At 43.9% G+C, this 12,864-nt stretch overlaps 1 protein-coding gene across 3 annotated transcripts; it reads left to right on the top strand.

Annotated features, from left to right (window-relative positions):
• The first annotated feature begins 4,573 nt into the window (after window positions 1-4,573).
• TIMM10 (translocase of inner mitochondrial membrane 10) lies at window positions 4,574-6,973 on the top strand. 3 transcript variants are annotated; one of them, XM_081064689.1, is made up of 3 exons: window positions 4,574-4,709; window positions 5,208-5,320; window positions 6,526-6,973. In XM_081064689.1, exons 2-3 carry the CDS (start codon window positions 5,250-5,252, stop codon window positions 6,725-6,727), a joined length of 273 nt encoding a protein of 90 aa, XP_080920815.1. In that variant the 5' UTR covers window positions 4,574-4,709; window positions 5,208-5,249; the 3' UTR covers window positions 6,728-6,973. The 3 variants fall into 3 exon arrangements, with proteins under 3 accessions (XP_080920815.1, XP_080920816.1, XP_080920817.1); XM_081064690.1 differs by having other exon boundaries at window positions 4,701-4,853; XM_081064691.1 differs by lacking the exon at window positions 4,574-4,709 and adding an exon at window positions 4,861-5,110.
• Window positions 6,974-12,864: the final 5,891 nt, after the last annotated feature.

Below are 12,864 nucleotides of genomic sequence, written 5' to 3' on the forward strand. Positions count from 1 at the left end.
TTTTTGTACTGAATTGAGATTTCACTTAGAAAAACCAAACAAATCTTTACCTTCTCTATGTGTCCTGTGATCTAAGAAAGGCACTACTTTTGGAGAATGTGTACAGGCAACACCCCATTTAGGAAGGAAGCTTGTGACTCTTCCAGCCCCTCCTCCAGTCCCCACAACTTCAGCCACACTGTCCTCCTTCCTGTTGCTAATAAATCGATTCCTTTCCACACTCAGGACTGTAACCTTTTGGATTCTGCTCTTTGCAAGACTGGCTCCTCCTCATTATTCTCAGCTCAAATTTCATTTCCTCAGAGAGGGCTCTATGACCTTCAGTTCCTCTCCATCACTTCTGCCTGTTTTATTTTCTTCCTAATATTTATCTGAATCAAAAATAACCTTATTCATTTCCTTATGATCTGACTCTCTCACTAAGAGAGAGCTAAGCTAAGCTCCACGAGGCAGGGACTTTATCTACTCTATTCATGGCTACATGACCAGGAACTAGCAAATTGCCTGGTTCATATGAGGTGCTCAATAAATATATATGGGATAAATGAATTAGTTAATAGAAATGTAAAATTGGAACGGGGGGGGGGCCATGCTTGGGATGATCTGAAAGCCAGGTTTGGTTATCAATGGTTGAACAGTCCGATATTGATGAGTATTAATACCTCTAGTATTAAAATATCTCCTTCATCTGTCTAGAATTTATCTGCCCAAGATTGGTGAGCTTTTCTTTATATCTCTCTGACCCGCTGTCCTTTTTTAAAATTAAAACTCACTTCTCTTCTTTCCCTACTGCCGTTAGGTATTGCAAACAGCAAAATATAAGGTCATTGTATCACTCATTAAAACTTCCTTAGACAATTAACGTATTCATTGATCAAATGTTTTTTGAACACCTGGCACGTGCTGGGAATACAGCAGTGAACACAACACAAAAACAGGCAAAATCAGATCATTACAGTTACATTTTAGTGCAGGGAGATAGACAGCAAGCAAATCAATAAAGATAATATGTTATGTTAGATAATGATAGGTTCTATAGGAGAAAATGAAGCAGAGAAGAGGAAGTGGTTTATTTGGTGTGTGTGTGTGTGTGTGTGTGTGTGATATACTTAGAGCTGTCAAGGAAGGCATCACTGAAAAGGTGGCATTGGAGCAAAGATCTGAAGGAAGTGAGTGAGGCATGCAGCAATCTGGGGAGGAAGCATTCCAGGCAGAGGGAACAGCAAGTGGAAAGATAGGAGTGTGTTTGAGTGGTCAGGGTCCACTTGTGGAGATCTTGGTTGGCAACCCTGCATCCCTTCCTCGAGGTTGAGGTCCCATCCAAGAAGACAATACTGGCCATGATGAGTAGCATATGTACAGCTCCCCGTTGGGTGGCTGGGAAGCTGGGACACAGACTGTTGGATAAAGTGAGGGGCCGGAGTTTCAGCATGCTGTTGACAGAGGTCAGCAGTTTTGGAAGACATATCTGGATTCCAGAAAACTTGGAAGACTGGAGCTATATAAACTGCCTTTTACAAAAAGAAACTTGACAGAGACAATTGGAAATTCCCACTTATAGGTCCTGAATTCCCAACTGTATAAGTATAGGAAAGAAGAGGCACAATCTTATAGAAGATAATAACGTCATCATCAATAAGAACAATAATCTCCCAGGTTTTGGGAGGAGGGGAAAATGTGGAGTTGCTCTTCAATGGGTATAGTTTCAATTATTCAAGATGAATAACTTCTGGAGAGCTGCTGTATGATATCGAATCTATAGCTAACAATACTGTATGATACAGTTACAAATGTTAAGAGGGTAGATCTCACGTTGTGTTTTTGCCATAATTAAAAAAAGAGGCATTTTTAAAAAGAAATTGGGGGAATTTGAATATGTGCATTAGATGACATTAAGAAATTAATATAATTTTGACAGTATGAAAATAGCATTGTGGAAAAAAGACTATCTGTTAGAGATGAAAACAGATGAAGAAAACATGGTTAAATGTTAACAATTGTTAAATCCTGGTCATGGGTATATAGTAGTTCAATATACTGTGCTCCCCACTTTTCTGTACATTTTAAATTTGGCCTAAAAAAAGTCTAAAAAATGAAAAAATAAGAACATGATTTATTATTTATTGAGAACCTTCCATGGACTAAGGACTTTAATTACATTGTCTTTTTTGTTTGTTTCTTTTTGTAATGATTTTGAAAAAGCTTTTTATTTTGAAATAATTATAGATTTATGGGACGTTGCATAAATAGTACAGAGAGGTCCTTGGGTACCCTTCACCTAGCTTCCACTAAAGGTTAAATCTTAATAACTATATGCAATGTCAAAGCCAGGAAATTGACTCTGACACAATGGTGTGTATACTTCTATGACATCTCATCACATGTATAGATTTGTGCATCCTCCCTCACAATCAGGATAGAGAACCATTCTATCACTACAAAGATCTCCATTGTGCTACGTCTTTATAGGTGCTCCTCTCCCCTGCCCAACTCTATCTCCAGGCAACCATTACTCTCGTCTCCATCTCTATAATTTTTCATTTTGAGAATGTTATTTAAATGAAATTATATAATATTTAACTTTTCATTACACCTGATAAAAACCTTATCTAGAAACAGATTCCTTTTGTAAGAACCCATCTCCTTTTTCCATGTAATTTCTTAATATGCCATAACATATTGACTATATTTTCAAAAGCAAAACCAGGGCAACATATACCTACTAAAACACATAGACAATAATATTCATAACAGCATTATTCATAATAACCCCACACTGGACACAATTCCAAAGTCCATCAACAGGAGAATGAATAAATGAATTGTGGCTTGTTCATACAAGCAAATGCTAGACAGCAATAAAAAAACGAATAACAGATAAAACAATATGGATGAAATCTTACAGACACTACACTGAGCTAAAGAAGCCAGGCACAAAACAAAATAATGTATAATTCCACTTACATGAAGTTCAAGAATATGCAGAACTGATGGTGATAGAAATCAGAATAGTGGTCAATTGCAGGAGAGGGAGGTATTAATTGGAAGGGACATGAAATAACTTTTTAGGATTCTGGAAAGTATTTTGTGTCTTGATCAGAATGGTGGTTATAAGAATGAATACATTATTTTAAAATTAAGCTTAAGATTTGTGTGTTTTACACACTTTACTGTAAATGTAATACCACAAATTTAAAATATCGGAGCACAGAGTTTGACAAAGATGAGTCCTTAGAGCAGTATTGAGGCCCAGTGTTGAAAACCCAGACTTTCTTGGACAATTAGGGAAGCATATGGTTCCCTATTAGGAACCCAATTAGGAAACCGTATAAAGTGACCAGCCCACCTTCTCCAATGGGCAGTGTACCCTAACATCATTAATTTGCATCTTCTAAATTTCATTTACTGGAAAATCCTTCGAAAAATCAAGGGATTGAGATGGGGCTTTTTTGTTGTGGGTGGTGATACCGATGGAGGAAAACATTAAGTCTTGAAAGATAAAGAGTTCACAAGTACCTTTTCCTATGACTGAACACACTAGGTTAGCTTTAGTGGCAGTCAAAATTACTCTTATTATTCTCTTTATTGTGCACCTAACAGTGCACATAAGTATAAACATAAGTATACACGTCTGCGAGCAGGAACAGTGCCTTGCTTATCTTTGCAATCCCAGAGAAAGTGTAGTGACCTGTACACACGCACCTGTATTTACACACAAAGTTTCTTGGAGCACTGGTTCCCAAACTTGGTTGCACAAAGGAAATTATGTACTACTTATGCAACTTTCCATAAACCTACAATTATTTCAAAATGAAAAGTTTTAAAAATCATTACAAAAAAGAAAAACAAACAAAAAAAGATAATATAATTAAAGCCCCCGGTTCATGGCAGACGCTCAATAAAAAGAAATCATTGTTCTTATGGTTTTTCATTAAAGTTTATTGGGGTGACAATCGTTAGTAACATTTTTTTAATTTTTAGACTTCTATCAGGCCAAATTTAAAATGTACAGAAAACTGGAGAGCACAATATACTGAACTGCCATATACCCATGACTGGGATTTAACAATTGCTAACATTTAGCTGTATTTTACTCATCTATTTTTAAATCTCAAACAGATAGTCTTTTTTCCACAGTGCAATTTTCACAGCCTCAAAATTATAGTAATTTCTCAATGTCATCTAATGCACATCTAATTCACCTGGGAATTTAAAAAATTCCTGATGCCTGGGTCCCACTCCCAGAGATGCTGATATAATTGGTATTTGGTGAAGCCTGGGCATCGGGATTTTTTAAAGCGTCGCAGGGGTGACCTTAATGTGAAGCACAAACAGAACTGTTGTTTGGGGGCGTTCTTCCTCCTCCACGCCTTATTTGTGCTCAGGCGTCTCCTCTCGGAGGCGGGGGCGAGGTTCACCGAGCTCTGCCCAATACACGCAAACCCCTCGGTGCCAATCCCCGGGACTTGACACCCAGGCTGCAGGCGCTCTGCACCCCGCCCAAGCCTCTATGGTTGGTGGGCGTCCTCTCTAGCATTTGCAAGTCTCTTTCGCCTTCAGCCAGAGCTGGCCGCTCGCTCTCGATGGGAGCGGATTTCCCCGCGCCGCCTCATTGGTACCTCATTCCGGAAGCGAGTCCGGATCAAAGAGGCGGGACTTCCCTCCCGGAAGTGACCCACGTGCTTCCGTCTTGCCTGCTTGTGCCCTGGGTGAGTTTCTACCGTTTGCCCGAAGTTGGGGACACCGGGGGCATGGTGACTGGTTCCAGGCCGAGATGAGTGACCTCTGACCTTAGCGTGACCCTGATGATGGCTCCTCCATTTCAGAGTTTCAGCCCCTGGGCCGGGGCCCAGGCGCGTTCTTTCTGCGTGTGATCGAATTCGCAGGGCCCCGGAGGTTCAGGCCCGCGGTTTAGGGTGTTTTGTTCCGGTCTCTCGATCTCGTTCTTGCGGTGACCGAGAGGCAATGCACCTCAGGGTCCCTGGGCTCGATATGCAGCCCCGCTCGTGACGTGCTGTGTGACCTTGGGCTAAGCAGTGCTCCCTTTCGGGGCCTCAGTCCCCACATCTGTGAAACGGGGTGGTTGAACTCGGTGAAGTCAGTGGCTTGTGTCAGTCTGATGTTCTATTATGTCCCTGTATCCTCTGGTCCCTGTGAGGGGAAAGGGAGTGGGAGGGGTGGGTGCTGACGGTGACGTCTGCTCCTAGGACTAGGAGGCCACAAGGAAAGCTCCACCGGGCAAGGCTGAGATGGATCCGCTCAGGGCCCAGCAGCTGGCCGCAGAGCTGGAGGTAGAGATGATGGCCGACATGTACAACAGGTAAGGGCCTACTCCGCACCACTTCTTTGTCTTAGAGAACGACCCTCGCTCACCCTTTGCAAGGGTAGAGGTGGATGAGTTTTGAAAAAGGCTTTCCTCAATCTAGAGGAGTCGGAGGCCTGTACTTACCCTCCTGTGCCCACACCCACCGACCCTCCTCATCCCCATGATTGAAGGCTAATGCAGACACAGTATGGGCTCCCTAGAACGAGCTGGGCATTTAGACTGGGATGGAATTGGTGATGAAGGAGCCAAGTAGGAGAGCAACTCCGGTTCAGGGCATGGTTAGGTTCCAACAACAGGTGAACATTTGCCTTTGACCAATCGCCCACGTAATTAACATCTCTTAAACTCTTACTCCACCTCAGGCACTTAGCATTTTACACGCATTTTTTAATCTTCAAAGTCATCTATCGGGTTAATTTTATGATGAAGATATCGAGGCTTCCGGAGGTAAATAACTTTCTCAGGGTCCCCAGGTGGTCAGTAGCAGTGTCAGGTACAGTACCTCAGTCTGACTCCAAACTAGTGCCCATTGCCACCTGGTAAATTTGGGAACAATTTATAGCTCCGCCAATCACTACTGGTATGGCTTTGGGCAAGTTACTTGAACTATTTGACCGGTAGTTGCCCCATCTATCAAATGGAGGTAACATCAGTACCTACCTCATATAGACGTTATAAATACTAAATGTAAAAATGTATGACAGGGTCTTTGTATCAAGCCCAATACGTAGTAAGCAGTCAATAAATGTATGCTATTTTTATTGGCTTAAGCTCTCTGGTATCCTTTCTTGATTAGTTGGTTTACCTTGGAGACTATATGTTACAGTAACTTTTAAATGTAGGCTGTGAAGTTCAGACCACCTGTGTGGGCCTGAGGCTCTCTGTGCCTTAATTTCCTTATCTGTGAAATGAGAATAATGGTTGTGCCGACCTAATCGAATTGCATAACAGAATCAAGCACTTAGCATGATGCCTGGAACATAGCCAGTACTCAACTAATGGTTCCTCTTTAATTAGGTGTAAACATGGGCACAGGCAAGGTTCCTGCTCTCAAGGACCTTCCAAGATGGTTGAGGGGCAAAGTGAGGATTTACACTGCCTTCCTGGGAGGTGAAATCAGTGGAGTAGGGCAGGGATGGTTGAGAGTTCCTGGTCTGCCACAGGACTGCTCGCCTAACTTTGCCCTTCCTTTCCCCCAGAATGACCAGTGCCTGCCACCGGAAGTGTGTGCCTCCCCACTACAGGGAAGCAGAACTGTCCAAGGGCGAATCTGTGTGCCTGGACCGGTGTGTCTCCAAGTACCTGGACATCCATGAGCGGATGGGCAAAAAGTTGACAGAGTTGTCTATGCAGGATGAAGAGCTGATGAAGAGGGTGCAGCAGAGTTCTGGGCCTGTGTGAGGCCCCAGACAAGATACACCCCGAGGTGCACCCTGCCCCTTCCCACTTGTCTAATTAAAGTGCCCCCATTGGGTGTCATCTGTGAAGACTGCCAGGCCTAGGCTGTCTCTGGAGTGTCTCTGGGAGCCAGGAGTTTGGTAGAGCTCTCCCCTGGTCGAAGTATGGGTATCTGTCACACGGAAGTGTGACTGTGTATGTGTGTTTGTGTATATATATATGTATTAAAACAAGTTTGTTGACACCTACTATGTGCGAAGCAGTGTGCCTGGCACTTCGGAGGAAAGGCAGCAGAGGGAATCTAATGTAGTATTTAAAAGTATAGACTGGTACGGTGACCTGGGTTTGCACTCCTGGCCAGCAGCTAGATGCATGACCCTGAATGTGTCATTTCACTGTGCTTTAGTTTCCTCATTGTAAAATGGGGCGAGCCCTATAATGATAGGGCTATTGTGAAGATTAAATGAGTTAATACGTGTAAAGTATTTAAAAGAATGACTGGGGCATAGGAAGTATTCTAAGTATTAGCCATATGTATAGCTACATGTGTTATATATTTAAATATACATATTTAAATAAGATATATTATGTTACCTATTATATATTTGTTTATATTATATAATTTATAAAGTACATATTTATCTTTATATTAAATTTATATCATTATAAATTAATGATTAATAAAACTTAATTATAAAATCATTAACAAAAAAGTAATTAATGATATACGTAGATAAATATGTAAATAACAAAATTAAGGGAAGGCAGGCATTTTCACAAATGCTATAAAGTAATATTGAGAGGAGCGAGTGAAAAGTCGATGGGATTTGAGAAGGAAGTGGCCAACCCTTTGGTTCTAAACGGCAATATCAAACCCGGGAAGGGCCCCAACCTGGTGTGTGATGTGAGCAATCCAGGGAGGGGACTGCTGTGATCACAACCATTCAGCGTTCAGCTGAATCAGGGACTGCACACCTCATTCTTCCCACTCTCTGCATCCAGTCTGACCCACCCATCTGCGCTGAGGGTCCTCTTAGGAACTGAAGGCTCCGAGGAGAGGGTGCTTGCTGGAGATCACACAGATAGGGCAAGAACATGGAGTCTGGGGCTGACCGTTGCATTTGCATCTCACTGAGGAGAGGCTGCCGCATCTAATTCCTGTCCTGAGGAGTGCCCTTGGAGAGTTGTGCAGCTTTCAGAATGTGTGGGTCGCTCACTCCACGTGGCTTTTTGGTTGACAGCAATGCCTTTGCAGTGGGCCTTCACGATTGAGGGTGGTGTCTGGGATATAACCTCACCTGGTCACGGGCATGGAGTGAAGGAAACAGAATAGAGGCAGTGACTTTCAGGCTTAAAGGGGCAGGTTCAAGACAGTTTTAAAGAGGTGAAGTTTTCTAGCGGTGTGATGTTGGATGAGGCATTTAACAGCCCTGTTACCCCATCAGTTACCCCATCAACACAATGGCAATAAAGGTACCGACCTCTGAGTGGTTGTGAAAATTAAATGTGTTAATAACTAAAGCACTTAGGAGAGTGCCTAGTTCTCACATTAAGTTCTCAATAATGTTAGCGCTGTGTTTTTTGTTCCTTTTAATTGCTAAGTTTGGTGTGAGGAGACAGCAAAACCATTGTCCAAATGTCTACCTTAGCAGTGGGCAGAGCGCTAAGGCTCCTTTCTAGGTACTGACGTGCAAGTTTGGGTCAACAGGTGGCGCTGTCTGCTCACAGGATTCTCGGCTTTGAATAAGTCTGTAATTGTGTTTGCTTATTCTATGCCGGCTAGTAAGAGGGGAGTGGTGAGGAAAATTGATGTACCTGCCCTCAGATTTAGCAAGGGACATCAAAAATTCTCTGAACCCATAGCTGGAATATCCAGAAGGGAAGGTAGGAGTGGAAGAAGAGGTTCCACCTGGAGAGAATAACACTTGCTTTGAAGTGGCAGAAAGTGTGGAGCATTCGGGAAACAAAGCTTGGGTGTGCCTGGAGTGCTGAGTGTGATGGGAGGTAGTGGTGAGAGATGAGACGAGGGCTGGGCAGGCACAGCTCCAAAGGAGCCTGGTGAGCTGTTAAAGAGTTCGGATTTTCTCCTACTAAGGGGATCAGCAAACTGTTGAAGGATGTAAACCCTGGCAGTGAAAATGACAGATCTATCATTTTAGAGGCTCCCTCTAGCTGCCAGCCAGGTGGATAGTGGTGGACGATGGTTTAATGGATTAAGAGGAGCCATGCCAGGGAGCCGGGGAGGAAAGAAGGAATGATGAGAGTAAGAACAGCTATTGAGTGGCTGCAGTGTGCTAACAAATACATTGCAGTTACTCCCTCCTTATAACAACTGAGGCAGATATGATTATTCTCACTTTATAGCTGAAGAAGCCGAAGCCCTGAAACGTTAGTAACTTGCCGAAGGTCCCACATCTGGCAAGTGGCAGAGCCAGGATTCCAACGTATTTAGACACTAGCACCAGCTTTTAACCAGTCCTCTAGGATGGGGGGGGAATGCTCCCTAATGAGACATATGTCAGCGATGTCATAGTTCATTCAACAATATTTATTGTTAGCCTGTTACATGCAAAGAGCTATGAAAACTGTCCAAAGTGAATTAGCTAGGTCCCTGCCCTCAGTGAATTAAGTGCCAGGGATGGGAAGGTGAGTACAGGAGAGATGGAACAAACATCCAAGGGGTATTACAGTGGCTTAGGCCCTTTGTGCATTGGAGAAGAGTCAAAAACTCCTAGTTCTCAGTTGTATTTTTGCTAGATTGTCACGATTTTAAAAACCAGGAACTGTCTCCTAAAAATCTGGACTTTAGCTTCTTTTCCAAATTTAGATCTGACGAGTCAGCCTGCATTCCTGCTTGGTGGCAGTCTGCTAAAGGATGGGTAGAGGATGGGCAGAGCCTCGGCTGTCCACCAAACCTCCCACGGCTCATTTCTTCCCTCCTCATCGTCTGCTTGACCTGTTGGCATTTGGTCTCTGCCTTCCACCCTGGGTGTTCAGACGAGGTGGACACTGTATGAGAAACCACGGTAAATGTCCTGGTGTAGGCAGCTTCTAAGATGACCCCCAATATCTCGTCTGCTGCTTGTCATCCGCCACCCACTCCCCTCCCCTTAAATGTGTACAAGACCTAGAGACTTGCTTCTAACAGAACAGGGAAGGTGATGGGATGATGCTTCCGTTGTTAAGGTACAAAAGATTGTAATGGCCGTCTTATTCTCTCTCCCTCTCCTCTTGCTCACTATGATGAAGCAAGCTTTCCCCTGGTGAGCTGCCCTATGAGGAGGCCCATGTGGTCAGGAACTGAGGGCAGCCTCCAGCCAACAGCCAGCGAGGAGCCAAATCCTGCCAACAACCACATGAATGAGTGAGCTCAGAAGCAGCTCCTTCTCCAGTCAAGCTTTCAGGTGACCACAGGCCTGAATGCCTTGTGAGAGATCCTGAGATAAAGGACCCATTGATGATGCACCCTGACTCCTGACCTAGAGAAATAATTGTTTTAAGCTATTACATTTGGGGGTAATTTGGGATGCAGCAATAAGGAACCAATACACATACAATTCTCAGAGCTGTTACAGTTGTCTGAGACCGTGGTCCTTCTACAGCTACATTGAGGACGAGCCAGGCACCATTCTGCACATTTGCAATACATCAATGAACAAAATGGATAAAGACCCTTGCCCTCTTGGAACTCATATTCTGGTGAGGATGGTTTCACATAGTGGCCATCTGGGGTGGCAGTACTATTCTGAACACAAGACAGCGCCTTCAACTACTTGGGAGAGCTTAACCTCTTTCAGGTTTTAAACCCCTTTGAAACTAACAAAAGCTACGGACTGTTTTTTGGGGTTTGTTGTTGTTATTGTTGTTTTATAAAAATGTATGTGTACATAGAACTTTGCATACAATTTTAGATATTTTTATAAGAATTCTTGTGGTCTGACCTGAGAGCAGCCTTGCAAAGAGCATAGCTTTAGGCAGTGGAGCAAAGAGAAACAAGATAGGTCTAATGGGGGAAGACGTTAAAATCAGTGGCTTTTACAGTTGTACTAAGTGCTACAAGGGATATTCAGGGAGCTGTGGGGCTATATAAAGGAATGTGAGATATTGTAAGAAATATATCATTCAGATGACCAAATGTGTATTTCTCATATACGAGCATATTGGGTCTTAATCCACAGTTCCTGTCTTACAGCTCCCTAAACACTTGGAATTTCCTAAGTATTGAAAGTGATAAAGGTGTCGGGTTATGTAAATGTGGTGATTTTCAGAAGCACCAAAGGATGGGGGCTGGTTGCCAGGAGAACCAACTAATGAGAGGGTTGGAACTTGCAGCCCTACCCTGCCTCCGCCTCTGACTTATGACCCCCAGGGAAGGGAGAGGGGCTGGAAGTTGAATCAGTTGCCAAAGCCCTATGATTTAGTCAATCGTTTCTGTGTAATGAGGCCTCCTTAAAAAACCTGAGGATGGACGAGGTTTGGGGAGCTTCTGGTTGGTGAACATGCGGAGATACAGGGGGAGTGGGTGCCTGGAGGGCATGGAAGCTCCGCTCCTTCCCACACACTTTATACCCTGTGCATCTCTTCCATCTGGCTGTTCCTGAGTTATATTCTTTTTACAGTAAAGTAGTGATCTAGTAAGTAATATGTTTCTCTGAGTTCTGTGAGCCACTCTAGCAAATTAATCAAACCCAAGGAGGGGAATGTGGGAACCTCTGATATGATAGCCAGTTGGTCAGAAGTGCTGGTGACAACTTGGACTTGCAATTGGCATTCTGAGTTGGAGGGGGTTATTGGAGCCAGTTGGTCAGAAGGCCAGAGAGCCTGGGCTTGTGGCTGTTTGGAGGGGTGGGGCAGTCGTGTAGGACTGAACCCTTAACTTGTGGAATCTTGTGTTATCTCTGGGTAGATAGTGTCAGAATTGAGTTGAATTCTCTGAAACCCTGCTGGTGTCCTGAGAATTGTTTCTCAGTATTGGGGAAACCTCGCCCCCTCAACATTGGAATTGGGTCCAGGAACCCAATTTACTTTTATTTCTGGCACTTACCAGACTAGAGGAGTGAGGCTCAGGAAATGAAAGTGACTTGGGCAAAACTGCGTGACTAATCAGCAGCAGAGCCAGGATCAGGCCCAAGCCTGTGTCACTCCTGAGCCAGCGCTCCTGTCCACTCAGCTGTGACACGAGCTTCCAGCCAGGAGCCCGCAGGCGATCCAAGGTGATAACACTGTTCTACTCAAGCTGTGGGTATTCTCGGAATCAGAGTCTCTCTTCTTTCCCATGTATCCTCCATTCGTTAAACACACACACCAGACCATATCTGTCCCTTTCCTTCAAAACAAACAAAGCCAAAAGAAAACAAGAAAACAAAATCTAAGAGTTTCCAGTCGCCTATCTTACAACATTGGGAGTCCTTGGCCGTGCAGAGGTCATTCCAAACTGACCCCAGCCTGCCTTTTCAGCTCCATTTCCCACCACTCGTTTTATTTATTCAACAAATGTTTACCATGGGCTTGTTACGTGCCAGGCCCTGTGATAGATAGCAGGTGTACAAACCACCTCCAGTGTAGTTCCTTCCCCCAAGAGAGTTATATATATCATGAGGAGGGAAGCAGGCAATTACACAGATGATTCTAGATGAGTGTGACAGTTTCAATAGAGATTACTGTTTTGGGGGAATAGGTGGACAGGGCCCCTACGCCAGCCTAGATCAGACAGCTTCCAGAAAGAGGTGAAACTTGAGGTGAATTATGAAGAATGAGTACCTTAGAAATGAAGAAGGGACTCTGTCACCCCATTAGAAGGAAGAGGTGCAAAAGTAGCTGGCTTCATGCTTCCTTCCACAGGTGATTCCTGAATACCTCTTCGATACCAAGGGCTGTTCTAGGTGCTGGAGGTACAGCAGTGAACACAATAGACCAGGCCCTTGTCCTCAGGGAGCTGATAGTTCAGGAGGGGAAAGCATGGAAATGAGGGTTGGGGATGAGGAAGGGCAAGCATTACAGCCGTGGTGGTCCCTGGACCCCTGGTGCCTGTGGAGGATGTCCACAATAACTGAAATTTCAGTGTGTGTGTGTGCGTGTGTGTGTGTTCACACATGCATTTTCACACGGAGTGAAAATTTATTTATTATTATATTTTCAAA

This window comes from Rhinolophus hipposideros (assembly GCF_964194185.1).
Source record: "Rhinolophus hipposideros genome assembly, chromosome: 10".
Lineage (NCBI taxonomy): Eukaryota > Metazoa > Chordata > Mammalia > Chiroptera > Rhinolophidae > Rhinolophus > Rhinolophus hipposideros.

Bases quoted from the DNA above. Each gene is read 5' to 3' on its own strand.
- TIMM10 (XM_081064689.1), top strand. From the start codon at position 5,250: ATGGATCCGCTCAGGGCCCAGCAGCTGGCCGCAGAGCTGGAGGTAGAG. The intron at 5,321-6,525 runs GTAAGGGCCTAC...CCTTTCCCCCAG, and splicing joins ATGGCCGACATGTACAACAG to AATGACCAGTGCCTGCCACC.